The sequence below is a fragment of the Desmodus rotundus genome, chromosome 3 (genome assembly GCF_022682495.2).
Source record: "Desmodus rotundus isolate HL8 chromosome 3, HLdesRot8A.1, whole genome shotgun sequence".
In the NCBI taxonomy this organism is placed as follows: Eukaryota; Metazoa; Chordata; class Mammalia; order Chiroptera; family Phyllostomidae; genus Desmodus; species Desmodus rotundus.
Window position 1 is genome coordinate 8680775 of NC_071389.1, and position 13141 is coordinate 8693915.

General features: G+C 52.3%; 1 protein-coding gene across 12 annotated transcripts in view; it reads left to right on the plus strand.

The window, feature by feature from the left end:
- The window catches only part of FHAD1 (forkhead associated phosphopeptide binding domain 1), a 116836-nt gene that overhangs the window by 89998 nt on the left and 13697 nt on the right, over window positions 1–13141 (plus strand). For all 12 annotated transcript variants that reach the window (XR_011650944.1, XR_011650945.1, XR_011650946.1 and 9 more), the window contains 6 exons: window positions 1495–1579; window positions 3609–3715; window positions 4638–4797; window positions 6164–6296; window positions 10132–10261; window positions 10751–10875. Coding sequence is in view for 7 of the 12 variants with exons in the window: in XM_045190546.2 (XP_045046481.2) it covers window positions 1495–1579; window positions 3609–3715; window positions 4638–4797; window positions 6164–6296; window positions 10132–10261; window positions 10751–10875 (740 nt within the window). In the remaining 5 variants the exon portion in view is untranslated. The remainder of the gene's footprint in view (window positions 1–1494; window positions 1580–3608; window positions 3716–4637; window positions 4798–6163; window positions 6297–10131; window positions 10262–10750; window positions 10876–13141) is intronic.

The window sequence follows — 13141 nt, forward strand, 5'->3', positions numbered from 1 at the left end:
GCAAGGTTGGGGGCCCTCAAGGCACAGGTTCAACAGGGGTGACACCTACGGCCTTTGTGCCAAGCCAGCAGCCAGGAGAGGCCCAGGCTGCCCTGGCTGGTGGGGCGTGGGGGCAGCCTGGCAAGGCTCACCTTTTCTGCACCGAAACCTCCGGGCAGGGGCCTTGCAAAGGCTTCCCCCCGCCAGCAGCAATTGGTGACTTTGTCTAAAGCACTTCCATAACCAGCCAGGGTTTATTTCTTAAAAAGAGACGCCCAGAAGAGGCTAAAACAGAACTCGGAGCAGTGAGTATGTATCTGCCCTAAAAATCAAGGCAACATGTCCTATTGCAAAGACGCCGGCTACCTGGACGGGCACTTCAGCTACTCTCGGAGGCTGGGGTCGCTAACACCACTCACTTGGAGAGGGGCTCTGGATCTCGGCACTGTCGACATCTGGGACGGGATAATTCTTTGTCGGGGCGGGGGGGGGGGGGGGGGGGGGCGCGTCCTGTGCACTGTAGGATGTTGAGCAGCATCCCAGGCCTCTCTCCACTAGATGATAGCAGCACCCCCCACCCCAGTGTGACAACCTAAAATGTCTCCAGACACCGACAGATGTCCCCCAGGGGCAGCAGACTCACTCCTGGCTGAGAACCACGGTCCCAGTGTCAGGCCAGCTGACGAGGTGCCAGGGCTCGCCCCGTGCACCCGTTCACTCACCCCTCTTCACTGAGCACCTGTCATGGTGCGAGTTCGTTGTAGGCGCTGAGGATTCGGCGATGGGCAAGAAGGCAGGGTCCCTGCAGTGAAGCAAACTACTGCCCTGACAGGTGACCCAGGATGGACAGGGCACCATGGCCAGGACACGGAGCGGGACCTGGTTTCCCACCCCAACTCCCGGTCGGAGGGAGGATGCTGAAGCTGGGACCTGAAGGGTGACACATCTTTGTCACCCACCCTTAGACCAGAGCCCTAAAGCAGACATTCCATGAGAACTGTTGAGTGAGTGAGTGAGCGAGTGAGCGAGTGAGCGAGTGAGCATGTGAGTGAGTGGTGAGGGGGGAGCCAGAGGTGGTGGGCTGAGGACTAAGTGTAAAATGAGGACAGGACATGGCCCTTGTCCAGGCAGAGAGGAGGAAATAGGGCAGGAGGTGTGGCCTGGTGGTTAAGGCTCTGCCTCCCACCAGCCTGCTGAGTGGGCACAGGTTCCGTCAGTCCTGTGCCCATGAGGCTGATGCGTAAGAAAAGGTTCATGATCTTTTCGGTATGAAGTTCATGACCTGTGCCTTACAGAGTAGCTGGAACAATCTCACGAGCTCATCAAGGAGAAGAGGGGTCCTCAGCCTATGACGCAGAACACATGGTGGGCCCCATTAGGCGGGGAGGACTGCGGGGTGCAGGGGGAGTTTATAGGATGGGAAAGATGCAGGTGTGTCGCTAAGTTAACGAGCCTTGGGGAAGGAAGGCATCGGTTGCAGGACTGTGATAACGTTCACTCGTCCCTCTGGTTCAGCCCAGGAGAAGGAGGCACAGCAAGACCGTCCAGCAGGGCCCTCGCTGGAGACCAGTGCCAAAGACGCAGCGTGTGACCACTTGATGTGAGTACCCAGAGGGCATGTCAGCACCAGAGCTTCCTCCCTGGTGGGCACATGAGCGAGGACAACCAGCCAAACTCCAGCTCCTGGCCGCGTTGTCGGGATCTGAAACAAGGATTTGAGTCTGTGTTCTTCTTGCCGTTATAGGAATCACTCGATGCATTTAGCAAGTCAGGGTGGTGTCGTGAAAAATTGCGGTTGGCTCTGTGTCCATACCCCAGCTCAGCCCTCTCCAGTTGTGTGACCCTGGGCAAAGGCACACCACCTCGCTAGACCTTAGCTTCCTTGTTCGCGCAACAAGGCGGTGCGTGCCGAGCACTAAATGCTAGCTAATAAAACGGTGAGCTGTTTTTCCCAAGTGCCTGCTCGAGATGAGCAGACAGTGCAGGCGTCACGCGGTGGAGACCACTTGGTGGAAAGGCCCTAGGGAGGGTTAAGAGGTTGGACGGAATGACCTGGAAGATCCCTCCCAACCCACAAGTCTGCACCTTGAGCCTTGAGGAACTGACAATTTCCAGAGAAACGAACCCCGTGGTTGCCAAAGCCATCACCAAGCAGCATATAAACAAGAAAAGGCGCTCGTGCTTTAGGAAGGTTTCCGGAAGGTTCTGAAAGAAGGCAAACTATCAGCTCGATCCTTGCACCAACTTCCAGTTACCAAAGTCTAAAGTCACTGGGGTTTTAAGCCCCAAAAGGCAGAGATACCCCACCTCCTGGTACCTGTGCTCTCTGAGGACACCAGTAGGCGGGCGGGGCGGAGAGTCAGCAGCCACATTGCTCCTCTCTGTCCCACTTCATCAGCTTGTGGACACCCTCGCATCCTAGAGTTTCGTCCTCAAGTGGGGAGACTTGTAGCCAAGGAGATTAGATAGATAGATGATAGATACATAGATACATAGATAAATTGATTGATAGATTGATAGATAGATGATAGATAGATTGATAGATAGATAGATGATAGATAGATGATAGATTGATAGATAAATAGATAGATGATAGATAGACAGACAGATAGAGGCAGGTAGATGATACATATGTGTGTGTGTGTGTATGTATATAGCTGTTTCTGTCTCACCAGTCTTTTTACTCTGACGTGCAACCTGCCAGTATTTTGCTCTATTCCATAATATACACACACTCTCCCTTCCAATGTCTGTGTAAGAAGAGCCTGAATTTTAAAAGCCTGTGAACTCAAATGAAATGACATGAATTCCTGCCCAAGAGCTCTTAACCCCCATTGGAACATGCTAGACCTCAACCCTACCCCCAGCGCGCGCACACACTCATGCGTTCCTCAGGGCAGAGGGGTCTCACACATGCTCAGAAACACCCCTCGTGTTCTTCCCACTCAAGCCCCAGCGAGGCCCCTCACCTGCTACACGGGGCCCTTCCCCACAGAATACCCCTCACTGGGCATAGCCATCCGTCAGCCACCCTGAGCTCGTGGTACCGAAGATGTCCTGCCCTCTGAGGTGTGGTGGGGGAAGAAGCTGTCCTCAGTGTCCCCATGGTTATCTGGGTCCCAAAGCCTACACTTCCAGAAAGGGTCCCATGAACACCGTTCTTTCGCTTCCAGCCCCACCCGTCTCCATCAAAAACTAAAAAAGCTGGTGTGAGAACAGAAGCCGTACTCTCCTCCTCTCTCCTTCCTCATCTTCAGAGAATCCCTGAGCCCCGCCCCCCAAAATAGGCTTCCCTCCTCTTTCCACCGAAGGTCAAAAGTCCACAAGCCTATCAGCTCGTGCTGACAGATGGTTGACCAGGGAAAGGTATCACCCTCATGCAGGCCCTATTTCAACCTCAGCCAGAACCCAGCCGGGATCCTTTCTCTACCTCGATGTATTTCTTTTTAATGACTGTACATCAAAATGAATTTTTGTTTTGAGAATTCTTCATGCCCATGCTGCCCCCCTTGCTAGGACTGGTATCACGTGGACCACAACCCATGGAGCACTGCTTTGCTTTTGCGCGTGGCCCCTTCCAGGCGCCACGGAGACGGAGTTGACTGACTGCCTGTTTCTGTGAATTTCAGAGAGGACTTACTGATGGCTCAGAAGGAAATCCTGTCTCAGCAGGAGGTCATCATGAGCTTAAGGAAAAACCTATCTGACGCTCACTGCCGAATGTCAGATCTGAGAGGTTCGTATGCTGGCCTGTGTCTCTGACTTCCAGGCCTACTTCGAGAACGGGAAGAACTGGGGCTGGAGAGTCGGAAAGCGTGGCGTTAAAAATCCAGCACAATCTGCTTTCACGGGCCGTATCAGCACTTGGCACCGGGTCAGCAAAAGCTACATCCCGGCTGTGGCACCGATTGCATGTCAGGGGTCCACGGGGAGCATCCTGCAGAGGGCTCTGGACCTCTGCAAAGAAATGCACCTTTCCTTTTCAGGGATAATCCCCTTTTACCACTGAGAATCTGTCTCTGGGGACAAAGGCCCCCCTTGGGGCAGGGCAACATGCACAAGCCCTAGCGCTCACCAGCTTCGGGACCTAGGGACAGGTGTCTTCTCTAAGGTCCCCTCCCTCTGATGCAAAATCACCTGCGACTCACCTGTTTCCAAGGGTCGATGTGCACAGCGGGGCTACCTACAGTGGGGTGAAAGAGCTCTAAGCTCAAACCTTTGGGTGCCCTCCCGAGGGTGAGGGAGCTGAGCTGTGTACTCGTCTCCACCTGTCATTGGTTGGAGGCTGTTGCACCTGGTGGACAGCTGAGCAGAGCAGATTCTGGAGGCCTTAGAGCACCCTTACACACACAGCTGCAGGAGCAGGCAGCAGAAAGAGTGCCCTAAAATGCCATAGGTACACAGATGGGGACAGACAGCATCTGCCGAGGCACCACCGGGTGAAGCGGGAGCACCCGGTCCTCACTGAGAAGCGTGCTCAGGCGCTATTTTGCTGGTGTTTGCCAAGAGGAAAGCAGACCCCCAGCTGTTGCTGAAGCCCCCAGAGAATCCCTGGAGGGCAGACCCTCCTCTGGTTCTGGTACCCTGGCAGATCTGCCGTGTCCCTAGTGGAGACCCAAGGCAGGACACCCCCTCATCAGCTTTCATGTTGCCCCCAGGGGAGCTTAACGAAAAGCAGAAGATGGAACTGGAGAGGAACGTGGCCCTGGTCCAACAACAAAGGAACGAGCTGGGAGTGCTGAAGGAGAAGATGGCACAGATGACCGGCCTGGTGGAGAGGAAGGACAGGGAGCTGCAGGTGCTCAAGGAGGCATTCAGGTGTGTGGGAAGGTCTGCGTGGCGTGGGGAGCGCAGGCACACCCAAGTGCCTGGGGAACTTTGCACAGAGAGAAGGGGCTCGGGGAGTGCTGATTGAAGAGATGGATGAACGGATGGATAGATGGATGGATGGATGGATGGATGATGTATTTCATTGCTTCACAACCTCCTCAGGTGAAATAGAGTTTGGCTTAGTTCTGTGCTTCTCAAACATTCCTGCCCACTATTCCAGATGATAGGTCTCAGCTTAAATGCCACTTCCTCCAGGAAGTCCTCTGTCCCTCACCCTCACCAAACATAGAGAAAGGCTCCTGCTCTGCCTGGGGTCCCTCATTCAGGCTGTGTGTAATAGCCTGTTTAATTGTCTGCCTTCCCCATGATGACCTTGCCTGGAATTGCCTCCCAGCATTCACATGGTGCCTAGCACATATGGAAGTTAATAAATATTTACTGAACAACTGTATAAACGGGGGGTGTCAGAGGTCAGCCTAAAATAAATGTAAAATATCCCTGCCCCATGTATTTGTATAAAAAATATATGTGAGTTTGCAGTTTTATCCATAACTTATCCGTATTTTGACATAAATATAATGTTTTCCCCAAGAAAGTTTGAGTAAAATTGATGTCTTGTGTATACACTGTGGCTTCTTGTGCCTCATGGCCCATAGCCAAAGCAGATTCACACAGTGGTTAGGAGAACAGGCTCCAGCCCTGGCTGGTGTATCAAAGATTGAAGCACCATGCCGGTTCGATTCCCGGTCAGGGCACATACCTAGATTGTGGGTTCAATCCCAGGTTGGGGAGTAGACAGGAGTCAGCTGATCGATGTGTCTGTCTCACACCAATGTTTCTCTCTTTCTCTCTCTCCCCCTTCCTCTCTCTCTAAAAACCAATAAACATATCCTCCAGTGAGGATTAAAACTAAAGAAAGAAAGAGCAGGCTTAAGACCCAGGCTATCTGGGTTCCAAGCCATGCATTTCCACTTACAAGCTCTGTGACCACAGGCAAATGGCTGTGTCTCTCTGTCCTTCCCTGTAAAGCAGGGCAAGGAGAGTCCCCAGTTCACGGGGCTGTTATGGGACGTGGACAGGCCAATCTCTAAAACGAGTAAGAAGTAGCATACGCACAGCAAATGCCCTGTGAGCAGCACAGCAGGCGTCCCACAGACCCGTGTGGGACGCAAGGGCAGGTGGGTGCCGACTTCTCCTGCCACTCTCCTGGAAGGCCACTGAGACTAAATTCTCCAGAATCTGTGGGCAGGAGGCTTGAAAATGGAGTTCCTTCTCCTGTTCTGCCAGGGGCACAAAGGGAGCCCGTGGTTCCTGGAAACTTGCGCAGCCCTGTGACTCATCTGCTCTGCCCTAGAGCCTCCCGAGAGGAACACAAACTCCAGCTGCACAAGGAGAAGGAACAGAAGCCCAGGCATGCGGCCCAGATGTGCGACATCTCGGTGCAGATAGAGCCGGTCCACGCTGACGTTTTCCTGAGCAGCCAGGAGGTGAGTGCCTGCCCAGTCCTGGGCGCCTGGAGGGACTTGCTAAGGAAGAGAGAGCCCAACAGTGGCTTTCTCTGCTTTTGAAAACATTCTCATTCTAAGTTCCAAATATAGCACTTGCTTCTGTGCGATGCAAAAGTGAAAAAGCAGAAGCACTGCCTCTCCGATTGCTTCACGGGACAGCTGACAGCTGTCCGCACAGGTGCCTTCAGACCTTATGCATCCTTACACAGTCAGTCTGTGCAGTGGTTAAGACCTGGCCTGGATCCGGGCTGCCGGGATCCTCCCCTCAGAAACCATGACCTCAGGTTACTGTGAACCAATCTCCCCGTCCCGAAAGTGGGAGAAAGAACAGTCACTAATCACCTCATGGGGGTGTTGAGAAACAAGGTTTATTTATAAACACAAACACACACAAACACACACATATATATATATTTATTTCATAGTTTGGTTTTTTGCAAAATAATGGTATCAAGACATGTATATTCTATAAATTTTTCCCCATATGACACTATTTAAGGGCATCTTTTCAAGTAAGTATGTAAGATCTACCTCCTTCTTTTAAATGGCTGCGTAGAATTCCGTGTCCCTTTTGTCCAAGCAGTCCCCCGTGGGTGGACATTCAGGTGGTTTCGGCTTTCGCGTGTCACTGAGCCGATATCCTTATGTGTGTGTAGAACAAATCCTGGGATGTGAAATGGCCGGGTCCAGAGGACATCCTAAATGGTGCTTGATGGGGCCAAACTGCCTTCCCAAAGAGCAGCGCCGTTTATGCTCCGTGGCGACTTCTCTCGGGTGCCTGCCCAGAAGCCTTTGCGTGCCTGAAGTCCCAGCTGCGCAGCAAATGGAGAGTGTGTCTGAGTGAGAACAGCCTTCATTGTGCCACCCTTGATGGTGGCACTCACGTTCTGCCCCCACGGCTGGGCCTGCGATGCTCCCGTTGTCCGTGGTTGGCTGACCGTGGGCACAGTGCTCCCTGGAGGGCCTGGGTTTCCTGGAGTCCCAGGGTGTCACTTCCCCCCTTTGCTTTATGAAACTAGAGAGCAAGGCGGTTCAGTAATGGGCTTCAGATTTTCACTTGGAAACAGAGCCAAATGTGTCAGCCTGCCTTCCTGCTTCCTCAAAGACGCTTCACTCCTGCCAAACAGCAGTGAGCCAGGGCCGCACACAGCTCGGACGAAAGGGCTCGGCGGCCCAGCAGCTGTCCTTGGCACTGCTCGCTGTCCACAGCACTTCACAGAAGTGTCTTCTTTCTGCGCAGGGTGGCCTGGAGCTGGGGCTGCAGCGGGTCCACGCAGCTGAGCTCCGCAGGGCAGAGAGCAGGTCTCACTCCTGCTGGAATTCCCGCTCTTAGTACAAGACCTGGCCCATATTCACACACTCATTCAACAACTGTTGAGTGCCTGCTGTATGCCAGGTCCTGTGCTGGGTGCAGAGGAGGACACACAGGGTTTCCGCCCACACCAGCCCCCCTCCAACTGCTCACGTGTTTGTTGGGATGGACTGTCAACCGCTCGCCTTGGTGGTTTGTTTCCATTATGAGGCGGGATTAGCAGAGGAGGAGGGCGGCTGAGAGATAAAAGGAAAAAAGGATTTTTCCTTCTTAGAATGGTTTCCACGCTCAGGCCACTTCCTGCTTTCTAAGCCAAAGTGGGTCAGAGGGCTTAAGAGTTGTATGAGAAAGAATCTCCATCTTCTCTAAATAAATAAGTTCCCAGAAGGGCCATGAGTTAAGGGTCACATCAGGCTCAGCCGTGCTCTTCATGGGGAGGGAAAGCTGTCACCCAGCCTCGCTGCCAAGCTGTCCAACCCCAGGGTCAGTATCTCCTGCCCCCCACCACCACACGCGGTAGGCACACGCACACACATACACGCACACAACACTTCAGGTATTTACCCCCAGGGCAAACACACACCCTCAAAGAGAGCAAGGTCAGTGTAGAACCAACCGTGGTAGTAGACCAGCTGTGCATCCTGTGAGTGGGCCAGAGCCAGGGACGGGGGCCCAGTGAGGTCCCACTAAGTGCAGCTGGGGTGGAGCACCCCTTCTCTCTGCTGCTGAGCCCTGACCCCGGCCGGAAAGCAGGCAAGCTCCTTCCAGCTCCTGTTTCTGACCTCACTTCACTGGGGCTCCGTGTTTATTGAGCATCTCCTATGCCCGGGCACAGGCTGCAGTGGAGGCAAAGATTCTGCCCACAGAGCCCCCATTCTGAAAAGGGAGAGACAGGCAGCAAATAAATCAAAATCAGAGAAAGTGTCCAGTGGGGATAGCGCTCTGAGGAAACACACAGGAGGATTCAGGACAGAGAGGATGGACGGGGTCGCTCTTTCCAATTAGGGGGTCAAGGAGCAGAGCCTGAAGGAGCAAGTGGAGGGGACATGGGGGGTGCGGTATGGGTTGCAGCCCCAGGAGGACCTCATGAGACGGGCTGCTGGGCTCCTCAAGGGAGGCTGTGGGCTGGCACCCCCAGTGGCCAGCGTGGCTACCCTAGGGCCTGGGGCATGTCAGATGGGCCTTTAATAAGCACCTGATGATTCAAAGCAAGAGCTCTGTTCTCCTGGGAGCATTGGCCACTTTTTCTGGAATTATCTCCACGCCTGTCTGCTTGTTCGTCGGGAGCCCCGCAGCAGCAGGGCTCGTCTGCCTGCTTCCCTGATCTCGCCCTGGTGGCCGAAACAGCGCCTGGCTGTCTACGTGTGTGTACATATTTCCTGAATGTGTGAAGTGAACCAAAGTTGTTATAAAAGAACCAAATTGTCGGTTTCTTCCCTTTCTTGCCCCTTGACTGGGACCTTCCCTAGCAGCTCTACCCACAACTGAAAACCATTCCCAACATCCCACCCCATTGCCATTTTTTATCTTTAACACTTACCACCACCCACCGCGTATTTTCCACACGTCCTGACTTACTGTCCGTCTCCCCACACTAGGATACAGAAGCCAGGGCAGTCAGGATTTTGCCGGTTTTGTTCCCAGCTGAGTCCCCAGCACCTAGAATAAGGCTTGGCACACAGAGGGGCTCAGTAAACCTTTGTAAAACGAATGAATGTGTGAACGAGTGTATTGCGTACCCCAGAGAAGTGTGTTTAACCTAGAGCCCATGACAGGTCTTCAGGGGATCTCTGAATCCCCAGAAGTCATATGCAACCTACTGTGTGTTCATGTATTTTTTTTGGAGAAAGGAATCCTGTATCATCAAAGGGGTGCATGACCCGTAAAAGATGAAGAAGACCTTGGCTTGTCTGCGGCCTCGTAAGCCCCATCCTAGCTATGGGGCCAATGGCCACCACAGTGGGTGGTGCAGACAGAGAAGGTTTCCCACTTCGCAGGTTGGACAGAGCTGGTCTAGGGACTGGAAGGTCTCAGAGGGGGGGTTTCCTTTCTCCAGACCAGCCAAGAGCCCGCCTGTCAAACTCCCGAGGGTGAGCGTTAGACAGCCATCCTTATCACCAGTTAGGAAGCAAGCATCACACGTTCTCGTCTAAACATGCCCCTTCTGAAGCAGAATTTGACGTGCCTTCCGGAGAGGAGACGGGAAGACAACAAATGGAAGCCTCAGCTTAGATGGGATAGAAACAAAGCCAGGGGGGAGACAAGGAGGGGGTCTTTTGTTTATAGTTAGGCTAAATAGGTAGGAAAGTTGGAGATCGTCCTAGATGGGACTTTATATTCGAAGTGAAAATTTGAACTCCTTCCCTGCTGACGCCCCTTAACAATATTTTCCAAAGAGCTCAGTGACCAGGTTTCTGCTATACATGTATTATTCATGCTTCTTTGAATGTAAGAGAAGTCTCACCCCTAGTAAAGCTGCTGTCTGTACCATTCTGGCTGCAGGAGCAGTCCTTCAGTGATCTGGGGGTCAAGTGCAAAGGGTCCCGACACGAGGAAGTCATTCAGCGTCAGAAAAAGGCCTTATCTGAACTTCGGGCGCGAATCAAAGAGCTGGAGAAGGCCTGCTCCTCCAGTAAGTTTCCTCCTTCCTAGTCGGCCTCCGACTCTGGGGCTCACTTTGGGAACTCACCGCCTTCTACACCTCTAATTTCACAACCAAGAGGATCTTGTGGTACAAAAAAAAAAATATGGGTAGTCAAGTGCAGAACTTGCTATTAAATAAATAGGATTTCATGAAAACCCCATACATTGTCCTACTTTTTCTTATTTCGCTGAGGCCTGGTGGAAAGTTTCTCGTGGAGCAACACCGTGCAAGGGTCCACCTTGGGGAACCTCCTTGGATACCGGTGTAGAGGGGATAGGGCTCTCCAGGCGCTGAGCTTGCTGCTGGGGGAGCACTGAGCCAGGACCCAGAAGCCCAGGTTCAGGTCCCATCCCTGGTCCTGCAGCCTCACGTTAGCTGTGTGACCCTGGGCAAGACCAGTAAGTAGCAGCTGTGATTATGACACGCAGTAACTTCTTCCTGAGCCCTTCTTTTGAATCTAAATTATTTCTTTTCTAGATCATAAGGACCAGCTGGATGAATCATGTCTAGAGTTAAAGACTCTCAGAATGGAGAAAAATGTTCAGAAAATTTTGAAGGCAAAACCCGTTTGGCCAACTCTCTCAAGAATAGAGATCCAAGAGGTAGCCAAATGAAGTTTGTCTCTACATGACTGACAGGTGGGGAGGGTGGGCCTGAGGGCAGACACCAGCTGTGTGCCCTGGCACGGCCACGCATATCAGTGGTTCGGGTCCAGGCCCTATCCTATGGGCTATTGTCCATACGGACTGGTCAGTACCTTGCAGCCCAGTGTTCCAAAAGAAAAGTGTCCTTCCATTTGTGCACAGCGTGATACGTCTTTGCATTGACATTGGGCCAGGGCAACCTCTGGCGGACCCTCCTTTGCATATCACGTGTCATATTGTGCAGAAAACACTCAACAGAACAGGCTAACTGATAACATGATGCCATGAGTTGGCCTCAAGTTCGCTTTTTGCTGTAAACTGAAAAACATAAACACGTGAAGGGTAGCAGCGGCAGCCACGGTTAAGGGGACACCAGCTCTGGAGTCAGGGAGACCTGTGTTGGCAGCCGAGCACTGAAAGCTTCGTGACCTTAGGCGAGGCTCTCACCTTCCTGGGACTGCATGGCCCAGTTGGAAAATGATGATGAAAAAAATTAAAGGAGATAATTATGTAAAGTTCTTATTCCAGCACCTCGCTCACAGTGAACACTTAGTAAACAATCGCTGTTGTTATTATTAAGTAGTATTTAAACAGCATTAATCAAGGAAGCCTTCCTTTGTTAGGGGGCGTAGTTTTATTCGGCAGGATTTGCAGAAGTAATTTGATGGTTCAGTTGAAGGTACCCTGGACCCTAAATGGATGTTTGATTGGATGTTTGACTGACACATGACAATGGAGAGCTCAGGTCAGGGTCAATCGCAGGAGCCACTGGGAGTCCGGGGACAATCTCCAGGTGGGAAGTTCAGCTGGATCTCGTATCCTGACCCTGCTTCCAAGATTTTTCTTCCCTTTGGCAATGACCCCTAGCCCACTGCTGACACCACAGAGCACCAAGCCTCCCAACTCTCTTGGAACACCTCAGTCTTTCAAGGTTGGCAGTAATTAAAGTTAAAGGAAGAGAAGGAGCAGGAGGAAGTGTGGCTGGCATCTGTTAAGTGCTGACTTGTGCCAACCATTGAGCTAAGCCCTCTACACACATTATCTCATTTAATCCTCACAGCAGCCTGTGTCTAGTTGCTATTACAATCCCTGGCTTACAGAGAAGAAAACTGAAGCCTTCCAGGGGTCAAGTGCCTCACTCAAGGTCACAGAATAATGAGTTATGGAGCCAGGACTGTGTCCCCGGCAGGCTGTGTCTAGCACCCTGCTAGACTGCAAAAAAAAAAAAAAGGGGGGGAGGGTAGGGACTGTGAAATTGAACCCGGTAGCACAGACCCTTCCTTAGGTGCCCCTCCCTCGGGAAAAGAGGAGGCTCCTGTAGAGGGGTGCAGAGGTTGCGGCTCTGGGGAGGTGAAGACACTGAGCAGCATTTCAGGGGGTTTTTTGCGGCAGATCTGCCCAGTTCATCTTCAAATAGCTTCTCGTAGTCTCATCTCTGTAAGTGTATAATAAATGGCCACTCTTATCTATCACAGTCACTTTTGGGACCCCTACACTTTCGTGTTTGGGATTTTGTTTACATCTCAGAGGTTTACAGCACAGTGCCAGCAAGTGCTGTGGGCTAAGAGATGCTACACAGCAAACCCTGAAAGGCCAATTGAGTTTTTAAGGAGATTTATGGCCATTTGCGGTCCTTCAGATTTCCTGATCAGTCTGGTGGCTTTTCCATGCAGTCAGTGGGGACTTTCAGCAGCCAGCTGGCTGGTCTGGGTCTTAGCGAGAGCACAGCTATAAACACCAGCCTGCGGTGTCTCTGAAACGGTCTGAAGGGATGCTCACCCACCAGGGTCTCGTACTAGGAGAAGGTTGGGCCAAATTTTGTGAGGGTATAGTTTCCACTACATAAAAATCAGATTCCTTTCATAAAAAGGGGGGGCTATTTTCTATTTAACATTCATTTATTCATTCAACAAACATGCCCACCCTGTGCCACTCTGAGCCCAGTGCCATGGCAGGCACAATAAGCGGGATAGTGAGCAAAAGCAACATGGTTTCCATGTTTTGGGAGCGTGCCATCCAGACCAGGGCTTCCCAACTCAATGCTACCAATATTTTGGGCCAGGTAATTCTCTGTTGGGGGGCCGTCCTGCGCGCTATGGGCTGTGCAGCAGCACCCCTGCCCTCTACCCCCTGGATGCCAGTAGTACCTGCCACCCCCCTCCAGTTTTAACCACCAAATGTGCCCAGGCATGGCTAAACGTCAGGGGAGAGGGACAAGGGCTGA